Source organism: Hemiscyllium ocellatum, chromosome 10, assembly GCF_020745735.1.
Source record: "Hemiscyllium ocellatum isolate sHemOce1 chromosome 10, sHemOce1.pat.X.cur, whole genome shotgun sequence".
NCBI lineage: Eukaryota > Metazoa > Chordata > Chondrichthyes > Orectolobiformes > Hemiscylliidae > Hemiscyllium > Hemiscyllium ocellatum.
The window spans coordinates 44,015,072-44,032,098 of NC_083410.1; the positions used below are offsets into that span (position 1 = coordinate 44,015,072).

At 36.5% G+C, this 17,027-nt stretch overlaps 1 protein-coding gene across 1 annotated transcript in view; it reads right to left on the bottom strand.

The window, feature by feature from the left end:
* The window catches only part of spata17 (spermatogenesis associated 17), a 107,566-nt gene that overhangs the window by 41,869 nt on the left and 48,670 nt on the right, over nt 1-17,027 (bottom strand). Inside the window, exon 6 of the mRNA XM_060831454.1 lies at nt 4,701-4,824. Coding sequence (XP_060687437.1) covers nt 4,701-4,824 — 124 coding nt within the window. The remainder of the gene's footprint in view (nt 1-4,700; nt 4,825-17,027) is intronic.

Genomic DNA, 17,027 nt, shown 5'->3' on the forward strand with positions numbered 1-17,027 from the left:
ACGAGAAAGTTTGGACAAGCCTGTCTTCTATTTGTTAACATTTAGAGAGTAAGACATGGCTTGGTTGAAGTTAGACATGGTGCATGTGAAAAGGAGGTTTTCTCTTGTGAGATAACTTATTAGAAGGGGTCAATTTCTAAAAAATAAAGGGTCACCTATCCAATGCAGGTGAGGAGATTTTTTTTTCTAACAGAGGTTTAAGAGTTTTCAGAATACTCTTCCTCAAAAACCAATGGAAGCCAAATATTCAAAAACTTTGAAGGAAGAGATAAATAGACTCTTCACAGATTTACACAGCATAGAAAAGGTCCTTCAGTCCATTGAGTCTGCATTGATATAACTAGACTAAAAGTGCGCTAATTCCAATTTCCTGCACTTGAATTATATTTGAAGAGCTAATTCAAATATTCTTTAAAGGTTGTAAGGTTTCCCAACTCCACTACCTTCCCAGGTAGTGCATTCCATATTCCCACTGCCCGCTGAATGAAAAAAAACTTTTTCCCAAATCCCCTCTGAATCTTCTGCCCCTTACCCTAAAACTGTGCCTTCTCATGATTGACACCTCAACCAAGGGGAATAACTGCTCTCTATTCATCACGTCCATCCCCTCATAATTTAATACACCTTAATCATGTCCCCCTCAGTCTTCTCTGCTCTAAAGAAAAAATCCAAGTCGATCTAGTCTCTTCTTACAGCTCAATTTCTCCATCCCAGGCAACATCATGAATGTCCCCTTACCAACCTCTCCCCCACCCTCAGTACTGTCACATTCTTCCTGTATTGAAGTGACTGGAACTGCACAGTACTCCTGACCAATGCTCTGTACAATCCAATGTTACCTCCTTGCTTATACCCTATGGCATGACTGATGAAAGCAAGTGTTCCATATGCCTTCTTAACGATCCTATTCGCATGCTCTGCTGACTTCAGGGATTTGTGAATAATTACTTCAAGATACCTCTGTTCTTCTAAGCTATGCAGTGTCCTGTCATTCATTAAATATTCTGCCTTGTACTTATCAGGGTGAAATACCATTTGTTACTGGTCTGCCTATCTGATTAACTCATCTATATCTTCCTATAACCTCAACCATCTTCTTTGCTATTAATCACTCTACCAATCTTGGTGCCATCTGCAAATTTGCTTAACAATCCCCCCCACATTTTTATATCATTTATGAAGATAATAAACAATAAGGTTCCAGTACTGAGCCAAGTGGTATACCACTGGACATAAGCCTCCAGTCATTCGAACAGCCTTCTACCACTACCCTTTGTGTTCTATTCCTCAGACAGTTTTTCTCCGTCCCATCCAGCTTTAACCTTCTCATTTAGTCTCCTATATGTGACCTTGTTAAAAGCTTTGCTAAAATCCACATAAATTACAACAACTGAACTTCCCTCATCCACACAATTGATCACATTTTCAAAAGTTCTAACAAATTTGTTAGACATAACCTCCCTCTGACAAAGCTATGCTGACTACCCCTAATTAACCCCATGCCTTTCCAAGTGGGTATTAATTAATTTCTTCAGAATTTTCTCCACTAGTTTCCTTATCACTGACATGAGACTCCTCATTCTGTAATTTCCTGGTTCATCGCTAGCATCCTTCTTAAAAGGTAGAACTACATTTGCCATCTTCCAGTCCTCTAGCACTTCCCCTGTGGCCAGAGAGGAATTAAAAATTTGTGGAAGCAAGGGGGTAAAAGGCTATTGGAGAATATGGAGCAACCAGATCAACTGTGACCTAACTGAATGGCACAGCTGCCTTGAAGGGCCAAATGGCCCACTCCTATTTATAATTCACCCGTTTATCTTCAGTTGTTTTTGCATCATTTAATTATTGTTACCAGTGGTACTTGGAATAGATTCAAGAAATCTGTAGCCACTACTATTATTTAATTGGCTCTATTATATGTTGGGAATGCCTCAAGGTTATGAGATAAATTATATGATTACAACTTCTTTATTCCAGGAGACTGAAGCACACTAACTAAAAATACCCATACATAATATATCACACTTGTCTTTCTAAAATGATTCCCAAACTGAAAAATCCTTGAATTAAAAATGTACATACTTGCGTCCAAATCCTTCATGGTCTTAGTCACTTTATAGCCTACCTATGATCTTCTTTATTCTACCAAATTTTATCTCTCATGTATCCTTAGCTTTTGTTGCACTACCATTGAAGAATTTACCTTCAGCCACCTAGATCCTAAGCTCTAAAATTCCCACTTGATACACCTTCAACTCCTTCTACCTTTCAGATGCCCCAACAAATCTAAATTATTGACCAAATTTCAAAAATTGGTTCTAATATCGGGTTTGCCTCACATAAATCTTTTGCCTGATTATCTCCTGCAAACATTCGTTAAAGGTGCACAAATTAAAATGTCATTGTCACCATATTTTGGTATTTGAGGGTTCAGTTAGAGAGGTTATACCAATTAACAAAAATTTGTATTTGTCATACTTTGAAAATAAAACTTTGTTTGATAGCTCACATGATTGTGTGGAATTAGTTAATTTTTATTAAATTTAATAACGTCTAAACTTTGAACACACCAACATGATACTGAATTTTGTATTTGAGCAGCTTATTCAGCACGTTAATATTTAAAAATGATTCTGATACCTCTCCTTTGGGAACTAGTATTAAGAATAAAATAGATTTCTTTCCTGGTTTGAGAACACTGTCATGAAATGATAATAGAAGTTTTATCAGTCTATATATATATATAAAACAGACACAAACACACTTGAGGGGTTGTAATGACATAATGCATTGGGACCTTGGGAGAGGGTCTTTGATGTGAAAGTTATAGCCCTTGGGCATGATCTTCCTTCACCCAGGTGTCAGGACTGATTGTTTCACAATGACTGTGTAACTTAGCAAATACATTTATTTTAATAAAAATACATTTCCATAGGAATTACTGAGAATAAGTTTACCAAGCTTTATATGGATTATAATTTGGATTCATTTCTTTTTGTGGCTAGGTTGAAGAGTGCAAAACTTTAAGAACTGTCAAAAATATACTGAATTGAGCTTTAATAAATCACTGCATTTTGTTACATTGAATGCATGTTTGTGCTTGTGTCTTATTAGAGCTGAAAAGTGTGTTGCTGGAAAAGCGCAGCAGGTCAGGCAGCATCCAAGGAGCAGGAGAATCGACATTTCGGGCATAAGCCCTTCATCAGGAAATGAAGAAGGGCTTATGCCTGAAACGTCGATTCTCCAGCATCTGCAGCCCTCACTTTCTCCTGGTGTCTTATTAGTTTTATTGTTTAATATATTTGGAGAAGTCTCCCTTCCAGTATTTCAGCTTCTTTGAGGTTTTTTATTCTATTGCAGGAGGGCAAAATGGTTTATACTTTCTTCCAATTTAGCCCTATTGCTTATCAGTATGCTATTAATTCATTCATTCCCATGCTCTGCTGACTTGCTTTCTAACCTTATTTTGAAAATAATGTGCATAATAAAGTGATGGCTTTGAAATGCATGTATAAACTAAAAATTATGAAATATCTTTTCAGGACTTTCATTGTGCAATTTCTGAATTTTAAGGATAAAGATACAACAGATGCAAATATATGCAAGTTACTTGCATTTAAAAAATAAGTCTCAACAATCTTACAAAAAATATCAGTTTTTTTTAGCTCTATATGGCTTCTATAATAAGTGGGTCAGAATTTCACACAACATTACTTTTCTAACCATAACAATAGTCTGGCTCACCAATTTCTCATACAGCACATATTTGCCAGCGCACATTCATGAATGGACAAATCATACAAGTGACCCGATTTACATCCCAGCCCTTGCAAGATTATAGTTTTGTTATGTAACTTAGAACATTAATATTAAACTATCTATAAATATCTGTACTTATATTACTGGTGTATTACATTTCAAACTATGATTTTTTTAAAAATCACAAAATGCACACTTTTATAATGTGATAATTGAAATATGAGCTCAGCTTCCTGTCCTTGTCAACGAATTGACTTCTGTACAACACGTATATGGCAAAGACAAAGCATCAGTAGAATAGCAGATGGACAACAAAAAAGGATTTTGTTGTGCTATTATTATTTGAGTTTTCTACCCATTCTGCTAAATACACTATGTAAACAGAGGATGCTTTGTTTGCTTGTAGCAACTCATCAAAAAATTCTTCCAGACATTCCTAGACACATTGATTTTGAAAAGCGGCTGCTTTATGAACCTAAAGCAGCCTTCATAAAACAAGTCTGTCAGATGCAATTAACCTACGCTTCGGAACTCTACCCTGCTGAAACAGTTGCAAAAAAGATAAGACAATTAAAAAAAATGCTTTACCATCTTAGTTTAACAGCTTGTTGGCTGTGCTTGACAATACTACAACACAAAACGAGGCAGTCAAAATGAGTTGTTAGGCTGAGGTTATGCCCTTCCTGTTGTGTTATCTGCCAGCAGATCAAACTGCTGACTTGGGCTCTTTCTGCCAACAATGCTGATGCTGCCTGTATGAAGATGCTGTCACCTAGTAGTCATGGTGCTTGCACTCCACAATAGAAAGGCACTAAATTGAACTCGAAGTATTGTCTTTGTGATATCATTTCAGCAAGTCATGTCCCATTCAGCCTGATAGTTTATCTCTGTCAGGCAGGGACCCAGGCGACTATACAAGCTGTCAGGACAGGTACACAGACCTGCTCAGTGCTGAGGAGGTAATGTATCTTTCGGGCTTGGTAATGCTTTCTTCTCTCTTCCTCTTCCATCGCTTTCTTTTCCCATTCCTTCTTCTTTGTCTCTTCGTACTCCTCCAGTTCTTTCCTGCAGTTAAGCAGAGATTTACGATGCAGATGAACTGAACAAAGCACAATTTATAAGTAACTCCTTCAGTTTCAATAGTTCTCAATTACTCTGAAGCATATTATATTATTCAAGGTTACAACAGTGAATATATTGACATTTAAAAAATCACACTGCTTTGGTTTTGCAGCGTGAATTTTTAATTAACATTAGGCTAAACTGCAAAATAGACGAATTACCTGCAGTGACATGACCCCATTTTAAAATCCTACTTCTGAAATTGTTTATTATGAAATAAATTAGAGAATAGCCTATTAGGTTTGTGGATAGTTTTTTTTGGCCCCGAGAGATCAAAAAGTTATAGTCACCTTTTCTACTGTAGTAAAATCTGTAGAAAGATGACCTTTCCTGATCGACATCTCAAAACCATCGTTAACTGATAAGTAGATTTTTAAAGTTAAACAAAATTATTTTCAAAGAGAAACCCTTTGTGCTATTTGCATTATGTGGTGCCCAACAAACCTTACTACATCTGTCCAATGATAGATTTAAGGTGTTTGTAACATCAATGACCTCTGTGTCCTTAAAGAAAAATTTAATAGGTAGTCTCTTGCAGAAAATGGATTAAATTATACTAAATTATTATGTAAGAGGAAATACAATGGAAAATTAATTATGTTTGAGCAAAACAGTTTTCAAAATCAAGAGGTATGAGGGAAATTAAAAAAAAATCCTCTCATGTGCCAGAACATAAAATTAAACAAAAGAACAGCAGATTGATCAGAGGATATCTGATGAAATACTTTATGTAAAATCTTAATAATAGCTGTTAAGATTTTATCAAATTTTAGTAATTAAACGTTCCATCCCTGTGTACTAAAGACAATTTTAACCAGTATTACAATTTTAATTACTCATGTTCTGCATGTCCTTCAGTGCTGCTGTGAAAAATCATAATCGACATTATATAAATCTATCCAACAAAAAGCATATTCATATAAATATTCATTTTAAAACAAAATTATTCTAAACTGCCACTTAAATATTCACATTGGACAAAAGATATTTGTTTAAAAGGATGAAAAAAATTTTAAATGCAGAAAATTCCAATTCTGATTATCAGAAATGAGATCATATATACACGTAAAAAGGTATAGACAATAAATGAAGTGCAACTTTCTCTTAATATATAGAATATACAATTTCATTGTAATGTTTAATATTTAGAATCAAATACTCTGCAGAGGTTCCTTCAATATATTTGAATGTCAATCTGCATTGCTTAAAAAAGTGTTAGACTTATTCTAATATATTTTAATCTAATTAAGATATTACAAAAATATCTGGATTAAATTTAATAAAGTTGGAATTTTGTAATTTTTTTATTTATAAAAATTAAATTTTCTCAAGTATATACTAAATTTCAAAACTAAAAGACAGCAGTAAATATTCTATTATCCAAAATCAAATTTTGCTTGAATATGTATGCATACTGGTCCCCAAACTATCTCTATAAAAATATGCAATTTATCATACATTTACATGAGATTCTTTCATCACAAATATGTGTTTATGTAAAGATTCTGTTTAGCTTTAGAGGGTTAAATTAATTGTCTCACAAGAGAAAACTTACATAGGGGAAATTATCTGATTATGGCAGTAATAATTGCACAGCTGTTTAACACAGATAGAGAAATAATTCATGTAGGCAATAGGCCGTGGTGGCAATGACATTCTGCATTTAGTAAATATGCAAACTGTTCAGTCCTAATTACCCATACTAAAGGATGCCCTTATTAAATGTATAAACTAAAACTGTCTGCTTGACAAGTGATAAATTGTTATATTGTGCAAAACTGCATTACAAAATTATGATAGTGAACTTGGGTCTCCTAACTTCATTAAGTGATTTTCCAGGAAAGTTGAATGATCAGAAGATGGACACTGCAATATATCCATCCATGGAAATGACTAAGAGCAACAGTCCTGTATGATGCAATTACTATGTTACTTTTAGTATTCCCAAGTCAGGTCCCCTCCAGAATAAATCAGGAGCAATTTAAAAGAAAGAGTATTTCAAGATTGTGCACATGAATAAAATGTTTGCTTTGACTTTTGCAATAAATAACAGTAGCTTTCTGAGCTTCAAGCTAATAATGTTTTATTAATGTCATGACTCAGCACCAGGGCAGCTAATTTTTAATTTCATGATATCATTTGTTTGATGCAAACAGGAGTCTATTTTTGCATATGTAGCTAGAGGTTAGAAGTGTACAAGCTTACCAACTGCATACTCAGCCTTTAAATTAATCAGATCAATTTATCACTGCAGCAACACAAGTCTTAATTTGAAGACATATTAAGTATTGTACATGGAGAATAATACAATGCTCAGGTAAGAGTAGTTGATATAAACAGTTCACTTTGAAAATTAGTAGTTTCTTTCTCCCAATAGAATATCATTGAAAATTGTACTATATTGTCTGTTAAATTTCACGGTTTATTGCTAATGTGATGTTCTTCTAAACAGCACTAGGTGCAGTCATGCACCAAGGTAACTTGTTCTGCATCCATTATACAGCCCATTTCATCTTATATTGTATGATGCCATAAATGTTGCATAATTTAACACTACCATAAAGGATTTCAAATTTTGCAAAATTGTACTGTCTTTAATTATACTTATGATGCAATCAAAATGCTTTTCTGGTAAGCTTTGTACGTATCAAAAAGATTTACCACTTTTTTGGTCATTTGTTTGTTACACATAGAATGGATATTAGGATGATTTCCCCTTCTCTTACTGCTCATTTGACTGAAGAGAGATGTGCTTAAAAGAAAGAAAAATATTTTAACAACACCCTCACCTCGAGTGATGTAACTCTCATGGACAGACAAATGACTTTTTTTTTTAAAAGGTTTAAGGTTTATTAGTCAATACCTGAAATGCATTTAACAGTACCCACAGAGTACAACATAGGTAGCATACACTTAGGAGTTGAAGAACTAATGTTCATCATCACATTTGCTTGTCTTGAGGTGAAACCTTGGAATGTTGCAGGCCTGAGATTCCTTTTTGGTCCATAAAGAAATTGAGAAGACAGATGTGCAATGATTTACTGCTTGCACTATTGTGTTTCTCTGCTTACAGTCCACTTGAAGTACATCAGAAACCCTTCTTCAAAAACAGGTTTGGTTCTTTAAACAGAGAGATAAAAGCAAGCCAAACTTCCTGCCAAACTTCCGGCTCATAGATGGCTCTTCGGTAAGGCCTGATTCTTTGCAGCTCTTGATATCTTTTCCTTCTCTTTCTGCCTTATTAAATGTACCCTAATTGAGAAACTTGGCTTGTCTGGTTTGTCCATTATCTATTTTAATTTTTCCTAACAATTGGTGTCTGATGCCCTGGTATTGATACGTTATACTGTTCAAGTCTAATTGACTTAAATACCACTGTGATCTCCATACCCATCCTTCAGAACTCCACTCCAAGGCCAAAAAGTCTATAAGTCATGAATACCCTTCACAGTACATGTAATAGGAAGGTAACAAAGTCTTTTTTTTAGGGCAGAAATAGAAGGCCATATTCTAAAGGTATTGTCAATTTACATGGTTACCTGTCTGATCAGCTACACAAATCAAACTACAAAGGCTGTACCATGCATGAACCCCATGCAAGAAAGTAAGTTTTCCCAACTGACTTGCATTGCTAACAATATTCAGTGCCTGGAAATAATCCACCTCATGTATTATTGGCAAAATCCATCCATGACCAAAAACATTCCAGTACGTCACTGTGGCCTTGGCAATTTGCTTTTTGGCAAAATATATTACTAGGTTAGCCTTTTGTAAGCTTTTAAATAATGCCCTTAAAGGGTTTAGGTGGTCTTCCTAGATGTCTAGCAAATCACCAAAGTACACACCACAGCTACATAAACCAGCCTGTATTGATTGGAATGATGCTAGGCTGGTTGGTCTCATTGAATATGAACTGCCTGATTGGGCTGTTAATCTGGTCTAGTCAGGGAGCCCTGACTGACAGACATAAACAGGCGTGTCTGGAGTTCTGTTCACTCCTGGAGCTGGCTCTGTTCTGGCAGGGTCAGTGTCATATACTATGCACATGTAAGTAAAGCGTGACTTGGTGACGGGATGCTGGCCCTTGTGGAGTTATTCACAGCCACTACTTGATTCATTAACATTTAAAAGGTGACAGGGCATTCTTAAAACCAAATACATTACTTCGTATTAAAATAGGCTATCTAGTGATACAAATACTGAGATTGCCTTTTTCGGTGGTCATGGGAACATGTCAGTATTCTTTTGATAAATCACTTTTGCTGATAAGAGTGGTGTAGCCAACTTTCTCGACACAATCTTCTTTGTGAAGAACTGAATACATATGGGTTCAGATCAAGCATTAACTTTTTGATTTTCAGCATAAAGTCTCTTGGAACTGTTCAGCTTGGGGACGACACGATAGGGCAATGCCAGTTGCTTTGACCTGATTTGGTTATGTCATTGTCTGCGTTATATCAAACGTCGTCTTCAACAAGCTAATTTATCAGAGCTTAGCTATTATTGGTTCTGTCTTAATAGATCAGGTCTTCACTGTCACATCATGAAGGGTCAAGGAAGTACAATCTGGTTTGTCTCCACATACATCCAATTCACCCAGTAGTTGCTATTACGTTTTTCCTCTGCATTGCATTTGTACAATCTGATGTGTAGTCTGACCTTTCCAATATTTATGTTTGCTTCACAATAGGGAATTCAATTTGGGAATTTTCTAGATCTCCTTCTTCCCCTAGTTTTTCCTTACTATTGTTTGTGTCATAATCTACTCTCAAGTCTTGGCATGTTGACCCTTTTTTTTCTATTTCTGAAGATAACATCTTTTTAATATGTTTGTTCCACACAGCTGTTTTTTTCAGTCAGAGGTGGTGGTAAATGACCTTGCTCACTAGTTTCCCTCTACAGAATGCAAGACTAAACTAAATGCTCAGAGGTTTGCACGTGAACTGTAAAAATGTCTAATCCCTTGTTTTGAATGTTTGTGCTTCAGCATGTCTGTCTACCTGTTGTTTCATGACCTTTTGGGAGGCTTTAAGGTGTTCTTTGGTCACAGCATATGGTTTAGCGAGTTCCTTGCCGAAGGGAGACATAATTCAACTATAATATTCCCTCCCTCTGATCAGGAATGTTTCCTCAATCCATTTAAAGGAGCCATTTCCTTAATGCTTACATATTAATGCAATTTTAACACAATAAAACTTGAGGATCTCTAGTTGTAAATAACACAAAACATGAACCTCTCGTCCTAATCATGATGGTCCTCACAGTAAGAGACTCTATTTATGGCTCTCATGAATTGGTAGCATTGTTTCAGAGCCCTTTGTTACTGGTATGTTAAGGATTTCAACTGTTGATGCTCAGGCACTGCATAACCTCTTGTCAAGTCTCAACAAGGAATATATGCTGAACGCCTCCTTTTCCCATTTAAATCTCCCAAAAACACTTCCGACTAGGCAGATCTCTAGCTTTCCATCCACAGTACTGGCTCACCTGTTTCTGATGGAACTTACTTTGGAAGTTATCCAATCAATGACCCAGTCAGTGAATATTCCAGGGACTTCCTTCTGTAATTGCTTTGTGTCCCTGACTTCATTTGCCTTGGCAAAGGCCACTGTGGAGGCTAACACTTTACCCCAGTCAAATATCGAGAAGCCAACCTAACTCAGCCACAGGCAAACTGCGGGCAATCCTATTCAACCAGTCAAGAGAGTCAAAATCTAAGTGACTCCAATAAGCATATAGATATGTACCCACGTTCAATGGTCTTCATAGCATCTTCATTCACCAAAACTCTCTAAAGGAGAAGCATTGCCTTTACCAGCATTAAAACGTTGGTTGGCCCCTGTATCTGTGAGCAGGATGATGGAGTTGTTTACTTTGTTGACAGAAAGGTGTCCTTCTACCCCTTCAGAGGGAAAAAAAAACCTGGGAACCCTGAAGATTTTGTCTATTCTTACTGCATCCATTCTTGGAAGAGATAATCACCACACTTCGGACCAAAGATGCCCACTTATTACAGCATCCTTTCCTGGACTGACTTTGTGGTTTCCCCTTCAACTTCAGGTAGCTGGTTTTCACGTCTTGATTACAATGAAAATACAAGTCTTCAGCAATTATCCGTACCAATTGCACCTTCACTCAAGAAGGAATTCAATGTGCTTTTGCTGTCAACTTACTCTCTCACTTGGTCCTTTCCAGACCTTTGGAGATAATTAGGAAAGCATTTTTCCTGATTAAAGGGTTTGCTTAAGAGTTTGTTATTGTCTGATATCACAGTTTTCATGTTAATTGGGATAGTTTTTAAATTCTTCAAATAGAAGTACTTCTCATGAGTTCTCCTAAGAGAGTTCTAATTTCAAAGATCCAATAATCTTCCAAACTTCCAGCAATAAAAAGCCAAAAATGTAACTCTGCCAAATTCAACATAGATTTCAGCAGACCTTTTACAAATATTGCTGACGAATTGATAATATGCCTCAGGTCTCAACTTGCTAATAGAAATTTAGTCGGTTTATAGTACAATGAACTTTCCTGAGATAACATGGAATAAACTTCACAGCTTCTCTTGTCTAATATGCCTGCTAAAAGGAGGGTTCAAACCTCTTTTGATCACTGCTCAAATTGTTATTGTCCTGGTCCAGTTCTTAACTTTGTCAATATTTATATTTTACAATTGAATATTAAAAGCTGCAAAGATGGCTTTAAGAGATTCACCTGACTTTTGAAGACTGAAACAATACCCTGCCACAAGAGAAAATAAAAGGAACATTCCAAAATGATTATATATCTAACACAACACACAGACATTGCTGAAAAAGCTCAGCAGGTCTGGCAGCGTCTGTGAAGAGAAATCAGAGTTATGTTTTGGGTCCTGTGAGGTCACCGGACCAGAAATGTTAACCCTGATTTCCCTTCGCAGATGCTGCCAGACCTGCTGAGCTTTTCAACAATTTCTGTATTTGTTTCTAAGTTACAGCATCCGCAGTTCTTTCAGTTTTGATCTTACATCTCACCTTTTAGTGAAACTAATTCAAAAGGCTATTATTAAATTGAATCAAAATCCAAGGATCTTGACTGTTTTAAACCCATAAGGTGTTAACCTACAACACAGGACTATTTGAGCCATTATACATACAAACCTTAGTACAAAAAATGATTTTGAACTTCTGGAAGTCATAACGAAGCCATTTTGTTTTAAAATCAGCTAGATGGTGATCTGCAGATAGAGAATTCCATTGAAAACTGTTGATCTAACTGCAAGCCATGAAACAGCAAAGTAATTAACAACAATACCTTGAAAATGGTCCTAACACAGAGGAAAATTCTTCCCAATCTGTTGCTAGAGCTCATCTGGGGAAGCAAAACACCTAGATATTCTGCTACAACAAACTCATGGTTTACTGAGAACTCTTCACTTTGCTAGACCTTCACTTCAACCTTAAAGCATTAACTTCAACTGAAAAACTGCACACCTGTCACAAGAGAGACAGAGACAATTATAATCTGCAATTGCATTTTACGTTCATCTGTATCTAAGTTTTGTGTGTGAGGGAGTATCATTTGGACAATATCATGGATAGCTAATATTTTAAGAGTATCAGGAATCATTCCTTTTGGTTGTACAGTCGTTCCTAAGTGCTACAGCTTTTAGTTCCCCAGAAGTTAATGGAATTCATGTTCCCCAGTTATTTAGAGTCTAAGTCATAGAGGTGTAGAGCACAGAAACGGATCAATGCATCCAACTCGTCCATGCCAATCAGATATCCTAAATTAATCTAATCCCATTTGCCAGCATTTAGCTATATCTCTCTGAACTCTTCTTATTCACATACCTATCTAGATGCCTTTTAAATGTTGTAATTGCACCAGCCTCCACTACTTCCTCTGGCAGCTCATTCCATTCCACACAACCCTCTGTATGAAAACATTGTTCCTTAGGTACCTTTTAAATCCTTCCCCTCTCACCTTAAACCTTTGCCCTCTAGTTTTGGTCTCCCCCCTACCCTGGGAAAAAGACCGTGGCTATTCACCCTAACCATGCTCTTGATTTTATAAACCTCTATAAACTCACCTCTCAGTCTCTGACACTCCAGGGAAAAAAGCCCCAGCTTATTCAGCCTCTCCCCATAACTCAAACCCTCCAACCCCGGCAACATCCTTAGAAATCTTTGCTGAACCCTTTCAAGTTTGACAACATGTTTCCAACAGCAGGGAGACCAGAAGTGAATGCAGTACTCCAAACGTAACCTAATGAACATACTGTACAGTCACAATATGATATCAAACTCCTCTACTCAATGAACTGATCAATAAAGGCAAGCATACCAAATGCCTTCTTCACTATCCCATCTACCTCCGATTCCACTTTCAAGGAACTTTGAAGCTGCACTCTTCGTTTGGCAACATTCCCCAGGACCCTACCATTAAGTGTACAAACTCTGCCCTGATTTACCTTACCAAACTGCAAAATCTCACTAAGTTTCACTAAGTTAAACTCCATCTGCCATTCCTTGACCCTTTGGGCATCTGATCAAGGTCCTGTTGTACTCTGAAATAACTTTCTTCATTGTCCACTACACCACTAATTTTGATGTCATCTGAAAATTTACTAACCTTACCTCCTATATTCACGTATAAATCATTTATATAAATTACTAAAAGAATGGACACAGCACTGATTTTTACAGCACACTGCCGGTCACAGTCCTCCAGTCCAAAAAACAACTCTCCACCACCATCCTCTGTATCCTACCTTCAAGCCAATTTTGTATCCCAATGGTTTGCTCTCCCTAGATTCCATGTAATCTAACCTTGAACCAGTTACCATGCGGAACCTTGTCAAACACCTTGCTGAAGTCCACATGAAAATGCCCATTTCTTCAAAAAAGTAAATCAAGTAAGTGAGACATGATTTCCTATGCACAAAGTCATGTTGACTATCCCTAAGCCTTTCTGTTCTACAAAATATTTGGTGTTAAACCTGGCCAGCTTAAGTATTTATCACAATGAAACTACAAGAAATCCCACTGATTAATTTTTTCAGTGATCTGTTTACTTTCTGCTTTCAATTCACATACGTAATCCAAATGAGTCCATGATATGTTATAGACAGGGGAGACATGGCAAAATGATTTCCCATTTTTCTAGTCAATTGAGAAAAAGTTTAAAAGCCTCTGACTGATCGGACTCTCAAGAAGTGACAATAACAGATTTTCATGCAAATTTTAAACAGTATAAATGTTTACTGCCTCATATCTAAATTTATTACAAACAGCACTCATTCATAAATGGACGCATGCTAAAGAAAATGTGATTACAAAAGTGATAGCATGCACATATGCCTTATAATTGCACAAAAATCACTGCATCACTTGCTTTTCCTGAGAAGCAGCTTTGGAACCCTGATGGTTTGTGATTTCCTTTTGGCCCACTGAAGAAACAGATTTTTCAGGTTGAAAAAGATGGGTCTGCAATGGTTAACAACCTATAGGACAAAGTTTCCTTGGCTTTTCTCCAGTTGAAGTACATTTAAACCCTGCAGCAAAAAATTGTATTTGCTCTTCAATTACATGGGTAAATACAGCCCAAATTCTCTGCCTCCTATTGGATCTTAGGCAGGGTCTCGTCCCTTTGCTGGTCCTCCTTCGCTTTTACCAAAAATCTGGTTTCTGTCATGTGACTATAGTAATTTCCTTCCATTATCTTTAAAAATAGTGTCCGATGATTTTGAAATTGGTAGTCATTGGTTTCACATTCACATGTCCTTGTGACAGAATGGGGCCTTATCCAAACCCATTATTTGCATTTCCAGTCTAAAGCTGAAAATCTCAAGGGCACTATGAACAAGTTTCTGTAATTACTTGAATAAAGATAGCTATTAATCTACAGGAAAGTTTGTTGTATTTTAAAGTCTTCTAAATGGGATATCCTAAAAGTTTGTTCACATTTTAATGCCTTGTCCAGACATGAAGAATAGCTCAGGGCCTTCAGTAACTCCCTGTACATTGGCATGAAAAGGAACAGTCACCTGACCTTTCCATTTTAAAAGCAGAATGTACAGTTTTCATTTGTTTCTTAAAAATTAATATCCCTGATATAAATTTACACTCCATAACGCCTATACTGTGCAAACATAACATTCGTAAACACACTGTTTAGGAGTTTCTTCAATTTAATTTTTACAGAAGTTACCAGTTCTGCTAATCTTGCTCCAATAGAAAGTGTAGATAAACTTCCTGCTAAACTTCATTTGTTACACCTTGAATGAAAAAAACAAAAACTAGCTCAACTGCAATATATCCAAGAGTGAGTGGGCAACTGCCTGCTGCTATGATGACACATTCTCAGAACATTTTGTCTTAAGTGTTTCACTTGCAAAATTATGCAGAACAAGGATTTGTCCATTTGAAGAGCATTTCAGCTATTTATTCCACCAAAATGATTGGGATGGAGTGGAATCCAAAAGATTTTCCCTATACAGAATGATAAGTTAATGAAACTGGGACCATAATTAACCAGTAATTGTTTGGGTGTTGCTGAAAAAAAAAGACTCATTTTGTCAAAAATTTTATCTTGCATTCATCAGCACAATTCAGAACCAATAATTTAAGAGGAAGAACAACATTTCTACTGTATGAGAAAAGATTGTTGATTGTTTGGCAAGCAGACTCTGAATGGTCGAGGCGTTGCCATGAAGCATGAAACAATACATGACGACTGACAATTAACTGCCAGGTCTTGTTTAAATTTGTCATACCTCTGAATGGCTGTCACCTATTTTGTGGAGTCGAAACAGGTGCAATAACTTCTGCCTGGACAGAATAGCACCCAGTGTATTTACATATGTACCTTCTGGTGTATGCTCGTGTGCCACATTCTGAGTTGGCTGCCAGCATAATTATTCACATACATAAATGATGTCCTATTTCTGAATCACGGTTAATGTTGGATATTGCATTGTGAATGTTTGAAGCATAGGCTTATTGGGTATAGTCCAACTGCAAACTTGCCTGCTACAAACAACCGAAGGGCTACACTGTTTGATACAACCTGCCAGACTACATACTTGCATTACACTGGAACCGAAATGCATATTTATATGTGTGTGATAAATAGAACACCTTTTTGGTTTGATGGCAGCATCTTGTTAGCAGCAACCATCACTTTTGTTGTTACTGTATAGTAGCAGTGTAAAAAAGGCCAGCTTCACTGGTTATTCAAACCTTTAAGGTACCTTATCCTTTTTGAGCAATCTGGGGTAGGCTGGGTACTTTTCAAAACCAAAGGCCATTCATGAATTTGTGGTAAAAGTAGCAAGAAATGATCTGATCAAGGTAGACATTATCCTGCAAGATGGTTATGGTATACTCTGTTTCAACTATTTAAATTTTAGTGCTGGAGTAAGGTCACAAATATCCCAAAGATTGGCAGGTCATATCAAGCAGCACATAAAATTCCTGGCAGACTTCAGATAAATCCATTATGCTGAAATTAGGTGATTTTCAATTGTATGTTAATTCCTATTTTGATCTTTACGAAATTTTCTGATTTATGTGACTCATATCACACCCTTTGGTGCAACTACTCTCAAATTCAACTGAGAGCTGGGTACTGTATCTCATCAGTGACAAGATGAGGTGGGACAAGAAACCAAAAATAGACAAAACTCCTGAAGACAATCGTTTCCTGTTTGTTGCGAATATGTCATTAAATGCACATAACTTTAACTTTGATCCATTGGCCAGGATCTTCTGAGGAGTGTCAATCATCTGACTTCTACTGCGCAATTTTTAAACCACCAAAATGCTGTTCTGCATTTCTTGCCCAGTATTCCCAATCAAACATTCATAGAAATGAAGAACAGGGCATCCTTTGGAGTTCCCTGTCATGTACTGTACAGTTGGAGCAAAGATAAGACAATGCTCCCTGACAGTATGTTAAGTAATCACTTGTGGTTAACAGATCGGGTCAGGAGGACAGTCAGGTTGGAGAAAAATCAAGGGTAGTCAAGTGATAAGGAAATAGTGTAGTTGAGAGGAGCAGTTGGGTAGGCAGGGAGCTTAGACTGTTAGTTGAGCAACTCCCTCAGAGTTAGACTAGATTCTTACACTATAATGTTTCCTAGGAAACATTCTGAATAAGTACATGAG